At 45.1% G+C, this 8,688-nt stretch overlaps 1 protein-coding gene across 1 annotated transcript; it reads left to right on the plus strand.

The window, feature by feature from the left end:
• Window positions 1-5,922, plus strand: adamts1 (ADAM metallopeptidase with thrombospondin type 1 motif, 1). Its single transcript, XM_005450038.4, has 8 exons — window positions 1-1,034; window positions 1,868-2,208; window positions 2,309-2,441; window positions 2,533-2,990; window positions 3,086-3,272; window positions 3,392-3,570; window positions 3,798-3,973; window positions 4,069-5,922. The coding sequence occupies exons 1-8, from the start codon at window positions 410-412 to the stop codon at window positions 4,811-4,813; spliced, it is 2,844 nt and encodes a 947-aa protein (XP_005450095.1). The 5' UTR covers window positions 1-409; the 3' UTR covers window positions 4,814-5,922.
• The last annotated feature ends 2,766 nt before the right edge of the window (window positions 5,923-8,688 follow it).

Consider the following 8,688-nt stretch of genomic DNA (forward strand, 5'->3'; position numbering starts at 1 on the left):
TCAGTTCTGACAGAAGACAGAACAGAGCAGCCTGTCCTGCAGAGCAAAGACTTGCCTCTGACCTGACAGCTAGATTTAGATACGGAGACATCTCAGTTTTGGAGAAAGAGATAGAGATAGAGGCGACCTGTTGGATTTTACTGCTACAACACTTATTGTCGTTTAATGAACGGACTTCTTTGCAACAGTTCAAATCTGCACATAACTTTTAAATGAGTTTTGCACTGGATTTGATTTTTTCTTAGTTATTTGTTTAGATTTATATACGTGTGCGTAATATTGGGTTTGGGTTTTTTTGTGAGTTCAAAGACCTTTTTTTAGTTCATGGTGGATTTTTAAAGGATTTACTTCTTCATTGTAAAGACTTAACTCTCAGTTTATCTTTCCACTTGTTGGATTCCAGAGTTCCATGATGTCGTTTTTATGCATTTCCATCAGTTTAATTGCCGCTCTGTGCGTCGGCGCAGCGCACGGTGCTTGGGAGCAGGGCACCGTTGTGCCGGTCAGGTTAGACCCGACGGCCCGGTCGGAGAGCGAAACCGAAGCGTGGCGGACTCTTTCCGCGGAGGAGAGCGAGAAGGAGGCGGAAATGAGGGTGTACCGGTTGGACGTATTTGGCATGCAGCTGGTTTTGCGTCTAGAGCCTGACCAGACCTTTTTGGCGCCAGGTTTTGTCTTCCACATCGTGGGGACTCCCGTGTCCGAACCGACACCGAAACCCAATAGCGGAGCCGAGCCGGGTTGCTTCTACTCAGGCACGGTGAACGGGGATGAGCGCTCCGCCGCCGCGCTCAACCTGTGCCATGGACTCAGGGGCGGATTCTACTTCAAGGGCGAAGAGTACTTTATTCAGCCCCTTAACTCCACTGACTTCTTGGGCACTGACGAGGATGTGCATACGATTCGCCGGAGAGGCCGGGCAGCTTCGGCTGAGGAGAGCAGTTCCAAGTGCGGGGTCAACGAGGACGAGGAGAGGGTGCCAAAGAATCTGGGAAAAGCGGCCAGTCACGGAGCCCCTAACGCAGACCAGACAGGTAATGCTGAGCGCATTTTACACGCTGTTACTCATTTTTATGACGGACTAAGCTGAAATGCGGAGAGCAGCACCATAAAAAAAGCAAAGGAAACCCAACAACATTATTTATTTATTTAAAAAAACGAAGAGTATTCAGCTTGTCTGCAGCTTTATATATTAAAAAAGAGAGCAAAGATTAGATTTTATGTTAAACGTGTAAATGTAGCAAAAGTTAATGTGTCAGGGTTGCACAGCGTGCGCGATGCACTCGGCTACCTTTTGACAGCTCTGTCAGCGAGGAAGGGAGGGGAGGAAAGGTGGGGGTGGTGGGTGTGCGTGTCGGGGGGGGGGGGGGCGGTTAAACTACTTTAAGAGGAAAGAAGAGGAGGAGTGTGGGTGAAGGGGGTTGGGGCCAGTCAGAGCCCGGTAGCGCTGAGGCGTGTAAACTCGCCTCCTGGTACAACTCTCACCGGCAGACACTCTTCCCCCCACCCCACCCCCAGAAAGGATTTTCTCCCTTCGCTCTTTCTCTCTCTGGCATAATTTTCCACCAGAGAAGGTCAGTTTAAGAATGCGTGGACCCCGAGGAGGAGGAGCTGTTGGTGGTGTGACGCTGAGTCATGGCAGCCAGGCTGCTCCAGGCACATCCGGAGCTCTCCTGGGAGCCTCTATCCCTCTGAGAAGAAAAAAAAAATAACGGGTCTCTGTAGCTGCTATTTAGGACACTGCTGCTGAGTTCTGCAGTGTGCAAGTTGCCCCAGATAAACTGAATGACTTCAATTATAAGAAATGCTAGAGGGCAGTTAAACTTAGGACTAACATAATAAATGCTCATAAAACCTCTGCTCTCAGCTCACCACAGGGCCAGGCGTTTTGTTTCCACCCCTCGTTACCTGGAGATCATGCTGGTGGCTGACCAGTCTATGGTCGAGTTCCACCGCACGGAGCTCAAACCTTACCTCCTGACCATCATGGCAGTGGCGTCCCGCCTTTACCGCCACCCTAGCATCCACAACTCAATCAGCCTGGCGGTGGTGAAGCTGCTCGTGGTGTCCGAGGAGGAGCGAGGTCCTCAGGTGTCATCCAACGCTGCCATGACTCTCCGCAACTTCTGCAAGTGGCAGCGACAGCACAATCCTCCAAGCGACCGCCACCCGGAGCACTACGACACGGCCGTGCTCTTTACCAGGACGGTAAGTCAGAGTGTTTGTTTTGTGGTAGAGCATATAATAGAACACGTGTGGAGAAATGGGGAGTACTCATGATCTTGCTCTCCACTTTCTGCTTTGTTAGGACCTTTGCGGTGCCCACTCGTGTGACACTTTGGGCATGGCAGATGTTGGCACGGCGTGTGACCCGGACAGGAGCTGCTCGATTATTGAGGACGATGGACTCCAAGCAGCATTTACAGTGGCACACGAACTGGGTAAGTAAAAAAAACATGTTTGGCCATGATGTAAAATATTTTTAATCACATGCATCACTTATTAAATAACTTATTTCATCTCCTCCTCCAGGCCACGTGTTTAACATGCCTCATGATGATGCGCAGCTGTGTTCTGGCATCAACGGTCCCCACTGGGGTTCCCACATGATGGCCTCTACCCTGTCTAACCTGGACCAGCAGGTGCCTTGGTCTCCTTGCTCCGCCCTCATGGTCACCACCTTCCTGGACAACGGCCATGGTCAGTGTCTGCTGGATAAGCCTGTTAAGCCCGAGCCACTGCCCCAGCCCCTGCCCGGGGCAAAGTATGATGCTGACCATCAGTGTCGCCTGACCTTTCACGAAGACTCCCAGCACTGCCCTGACCTGAGCACCACTTGTGCAGCTCTGTGGTGCACTGTGACTACATCCAATGGTTTGCTCGTGTGCCAAACCAAGAACTTCCCATGGGCTGATGGGACACCCTGCGGGCATGACAGCTACTGCTTGGCTGGGCTCTGTCTCACTAAGAGCCAGGCCGCTAAACACCAGGTATGACCCAGACCTGATTTAAGCACGTTTTTTTCTACATGCTGTTAGTCTGCTGGACCAATTAAGCTATAATTTTTAAATTGCACTGATTTCAGACTCCTGTTAATGGTGGATGGGGTCCCTGGGGTCCCTGGGGCGACTGCTCTCGAACCTGTGGCGGAGGAGTGCAGTATTCCTTCCGTTCCTGTGATAACCCTGTGCCTAAGAATGGGGGGAAATACTGCGAGGGAAAGAGGATCCAGTACCGCTCATGCAACACAGAAGTGTGCCCAGACACCAATGGTAAGAAATTTTGGCGATTAAATAGAAATAATTCACTTCCCACTCGTTACCTGGGTGTGAATGCTGCCCTGTGGTTATAGACTAGCACTAAAGCTGACTTATCCTTGTCTCTTTGTCAGGCCTGTCTTTCCGTGAGGAGCAGTGCTTGGCCCACAATGACATGTCAGCTCAAGTGTCACTGGGTTCAGGCGAAGGCGTCGAGTGGGTCCCCAAGTACGCTGGAGTTTCACCCAAAGACCGCTGCAAGCTGGTGTGCAGGGCCAAGGGGACCGGATACTTCTTTGTCCTCAAGTCTAAGGTGAGAGTTTCTAAAGGCTACAAAAAACAATATTTATAGTGCACAAGTTTGTTATTACCCTCAACAGTCCTTTTAGTCATCCAGACATCCAAGTGAAAGGACTAGTCATTGCACTTTTTTCCCCACCCTCTGGGTTTCAGTCTCAGCATGGAAAAGTCACCTTTTACCTTTTGAATCTTACAAAGCAAAACTTTAATGTCCCATTTGTGCTTCTCTGCTGACCCCAGGTGGCTGACGGCACACCATGCAGCCCTGATTCCACCTCAGTCTGCGTCCAGGGCCAGTGTGTGAAGGCTGGATGTGATCGTATCATCGGCTCCAACCGGCGCTTCGATAAGTGTGGCGTGTGTGGCGGAGATGGTTCGACCTGCAAGAAGGTGTCAGGCTCTATGGAGCGTGCCAGGTAGACATCTGACCTTAAAATATTCATCACTCTTGTATCAGATTTTTTTTAATATATATGTTGCTAAATTTATCCTCCATCTGTGTCTGTTTCAGGCCTGGTTACCAGGATGTTGTAACTATCCCTGCTGGTGCCACACACCTCGACATCAAGCAGCGTGCTCCACCCAGTAGTCGTCACGATAACAGCTACTTGGCAGTGCGGCGCCAGGATGGAACCTATTTACTTAATGGCGATTACAAGCTGATGACCATGGAGACGGACATTCCCCTCCCAGGGGCACTCTTGCGCTACAGCGGCTCCTCAGCCACTCTGGAGCGCATCAGGAGCTTCGCCCCGCTCCCTGAGGCCCTGACAATCCAGGTGCTTTCCGTAGGGGAATACCCGAGGCCCAGGGTTAAGTACAGCTACTTTGCCCCTCGTCCCAATCACGCTGCTTCATCCTCCAACAACAACAACATTGGAGGCCGTCGGAAGTCTATCAATGCCATCCAAGAGGTGGGAGGAGCCGAGTGGACTCTGAGGGAGTGGGGTCCCTGTTCCCAGACCTGCGGAGGTGTGCAACAGAGAGAGGTCGTGTGTCTGGACTCCCAGGGACGTCCCTCTGGAGACTGCCCAGAGGAGCTTCGCCCTTTGGCGTCACGGTCCTGCGCCCCCCATTCCTGCCCCTCCTGGCTCCTTGGCGAATGGTCACCGTGCTCTAAGACCTGCGGCCAAGGTTATCGTAAACGTGAGTTGCACTGCATCGACCACGACGGGCGTACGCTAACCAAGGACAGCTGTGACCCCAAAGACCGTCCGCGACCCCTGCTGGAGCTGTGCAATCAGAGTGCCTGCTGAGGACTGCATATGCAATCTAACCTTCTGTTACACCAGCACTCGGAAAGACAGCAGATTAAAAACTCTGATCTTTTCTGCCCACAGAGGCTAATGAATGTTTACATCCAGAGTGAGAGTGCTGCAGAATTCAGTGTGTCCACAATTGTCACTGTAACTATCAATATTTAGCCATTCCCTCCATCAATCCGGGGGTTAAATGTTGAACAGTAGGACTGAACATAGCTTGCTGCCTGTCTGTCCTCCTTGTAAAGCAGTGGCACATTTCATTTGCGTCCCATTGACGGGAAGAACGCATGGACATTCCTGATTTCCCTTAAAGAGGATGCTGCTTATCATGCCAATGTCACACCTGTGTGTGTGTGTGTGTGTGTGTTTGTGCGAGACAGTGTGCGTGTGTCATAATTTTAATGCATGTATATAATGTTTGTCCAAGCTGGGCTGGACAGATAAATAATGGTTGGAATAGGGGAGGAGCTTAATCGCACAGTGTATAAAGAGACAAAAGGAAGAGAATAGCTCATAATCTAACTGCTCACCCCATCAGGTATGGAAAATAAGATAGCTCATAGTCATGTCCAAACTTCAGTCTGCATTTATTTATCATAAACCTGAAGCACTTCATCTTCTTTTCTATTCTTTTTTCTTAGCCAGCGGCACATTGTAACACCCAGTTTCTCTGAATGCCTCAGTACAGTGTTTTTTAGCCATATCTTGCCCTCGTCTACACAGACTTCCAAGAGGGAATTCCTCAAAGACCAAAGAGGAGTGTGTGTGTGTGTGTGTGTGTGTGTGTGTGTGTGTGAACATGCGCGTGCGTGGAGACCTAAAGAGGGACATGTCTCCTACTACTACTTCATAAGTAAGTCTCTCCTGCCTTCTGTGAAGGCACCATGTTTTGTTTTTCTTCCTTTGTATAGAATATCCAAACTTTATTTATTTTTGTACAGCCTGTTAAATATAACCATGAGGCTTTTTTAAAAAATATTATTTTTTATTTGTTATTGAGGTCAAAGAAGGAAGTAGAATATATAGAGTATTTATACAGTGTTTTATATATATAAATGGTCCTAGGTTCATGAATAAAACATCGCATTAACTTGTGCAATTTATGTGTCCCGAGTTGTTTGTCTGACTCAAAGTTATGCATTATTAGCAGAGCCCAACGTTTATCAGCCGATATTAGCTATTTGCTGAGATCTCAGTACTGGAATTTATGATGGAGTAAAGAATAAACAAGAGAAACATCCTTTAGCCATTTTGTAAGTGTTGATATTGTTTTAATTTGACAATCGACTATTGTGCTGGCAACTTCCCAACCAGCTCATACAAGTAGAGTCAGGCACAGCATAAGCAAGTAATTCACAACTACATTATTTTTAAACTGCATAGCCGTATTATCTCAATAAGGACTCACAAATAACTAAACTTAACAAATGTTAGGGAAATTCCTCTATGTCTGAAAGAAAAAATATCAGCTAATATATATCAACTGTTTAAATCAATAAATATTGGTTGGTATCAGTATTGGTCTTAAAATCAGGCTCTAACAAATTGTAACAGCAGGCTGTAGCTGCCAGCTGTTTGCCAGGCTTCATCTCCACTAATTTGACAGGACCTCTCAAGTGTTTATGGTGTCTGTGGCCCTATGAGCATTTTTAATGCATTTTGTATGACAAACAACATTCCTCAGTGTGGGAAAGTCTGTCCAAGACATCTATGCAACAGTTGTGGTCAGTGAAAGCATGTTACCTTGGTAATCCTGTCTATTAGGGTCAGCTGATGCACTCCAATACACACACACACCTTAAAAAATATATAACTTTAAAATGAGACTTCACAGAACCGATGTTGCTACATTCATCTGTTCCATACAGCCTATGAGCGCAGTTTGACAACTTCTTCTTCTTTATTATTTATTGATGGTTGGCAAACAGCAAAATGGAGTTTGACGACTTACGCCAAATGTGATTTTTGTGTGTGTGTAATTCAGAGTTCATCCACTAGATGGGACTACATCAATTTTTTTCTCCTTCACTATGACTGCAGTCTGTAAACCGCTATATTCCATAACTAACCATTTAGAGGTCTGGGAAGGGAAGGGCTTTAGTCATTTGGGTGAACTGGCCCCTTTAAATAATGGGGTAACTGGATTGAAGAGAAGACTACAAAACAATCAATTCATTAGCTGTTATCAGCCCAAATCTGTTGTTTGAGCTGCTCACAAAACCTTTTTATATGCTCATCATTATCAGAATCAGGGTACTTTATTATTCTGTGAGGAAATTATATAATCACAGTTGCTTCCCAAGCTTCGAAAAAGCAGGGTGAAATATTTTTTCTCTGAAAAATTTAAATCAATGCCAGAGAAGCTTAAAATAATTATAGGAAAAAGTGAATTCCACAACAACTGCAGGAATGAAATTTTAATAGTAAGACAGCAGGAATAAATAACAAACAGGAGAAATATATACAAAACAAGAAAAAGGCACACGTTAGAACAGGTCACATGACATCATATCATTTTCTCTGCATTTTCTACTTATAGTTTGAACTGAATAACAAAAAACATGTATTTTAAAGTCACAGACAATGAAAACTAACAGAAATCAGGGTGTAAAATGTACTTTTTTTAATTGATGTTAGCTTGAAGTGCTGAATTAGTTATGTTGTAAGTTCAATTCACTTCAATCTGTACAGTGCCAAATAGAATGACATGATGGCTCTCTCAAGGTGCTTCACTCTGTAAGGTAAGGTAACAACTAGAGATGGCACGATACCACTTTTTTATGTCCGATACCAATACCGATATCATAAATTTGGATATCTGCCGATACCGATATGAATCCGATATAGTGTGTTTTTTAATCAATAAAACTGTTTTTTAATATCTTGCTGCATTTTGTAGAAGTTCATACTCAAGTTTAAATAAACAACAACACTAAAGCTATTCTGTTATACCTGTATGTAAAAAAAAACACTGCACCCAAAATATTTCATAGTTCAGCAACACTGATCAATCTAATAAACTTAAACCTACTCCATCCTCCCTATTCTGGTATTTTAAAGAGTACTTAGCAGAAATATTAAGCAACCTAACTAATAGGGTTGCAAACTCCCAGCAAAAAAAAAAAAAAAGGGAACCACCCCCCACCCTCCACCTCATGATGCTTAATCGATGTAATCAACTTTAATTTGATGCAGGGTGGAAAAAAAATGCACAGAAATAAATTATTTTTCAAGAATAATTAAATAGATTCAACATCTTTCTTCAACAGAATTGCAGAATTCGCAGATGGTACCTTCTCAAAAGAAAAAGTACTATAGCTTACTAGGGTATATTAGACTTAACAGTTACTATATACAGTAATGGAATTCTATACATTTTACATCAGATTAAAACTTTGGGTGTAAGATTCAGATAATTATTTATTAAAAGCTAGACATTTTAAATGAGAATAAGAAAGAAAAGTATGTCTTTGTGCCCCCTTTTCCCTGTTCATGCCCTATCGGCCCCCCTGGCTACACTTTGCTAGATCCGCCCCTGCACAGTTACCAGCCGTCAGCTACGTAGAAAAGGATCCTGGTCTAGAAAGTAATATTAAATAAATCCTAACAACAGCTTATCAAGTTTAAACGTGCTGCTGTTGTTCAGCTGCTGGTTTCCTCTTTCTGGTGCAAAGTGGCCAAAAACAAAGAAGAGAGACGGACTCACGACAGAAAAGCCGATCAGCTGATCATTGATCAGTTTCATGATTGAAGTAGCGGCAGGAGAGGGAGAGAGAGAGAAGAGGCACTCGCTCCATATATCGGTTGTTAAGCTTAACATTGGAATGCTTTACAAACATTCAGAGATGAACTTACACACTTGCTTTACT

The sequence above is a fragment of the Oreochromis niloticus genome, linkage group LG23 (genome assembly GCF_001858045.2).
Source record: "Oreochromis niloticus isolate F11D_XX linkage group LG23, O_niloticus_UMD_NMBU, whole genome shotgun sequence".
NCBI lineage: Eukaryota > Metazoa > Chordata > Actinopteri > Cichliformes > Cichlidae > Oreochromis > Oreochromis niloticus.

What these genes read in the sequence shown, in the direction of transcription:
- adamts1 (XM_005450038.4), top strand. Translation starts at nt 410, where the DNA reads ATGATGTCGTTTTTATGCATTTCCATCAGTTTAATTGCCGCTCTGTGC. An exon ending in TACAGTGGCACACGAACTGG is followed by an intron (nt 2,442 to 2,532) that starts GTAAGTAAAAAA and finishes CTCCTCCTCCAG; the next exon opens with GCCACGTGTTTAACATGCCT. An exon ending in AGTGTGCCCAGACACCAATG is followed by an intron (nt 3,273 to 3,391) that starts GTAAGAAATTTT and finishes TCTCTTTGTCAG; the next exon opens with GCCTGTCTTTCCGTGAGGAG.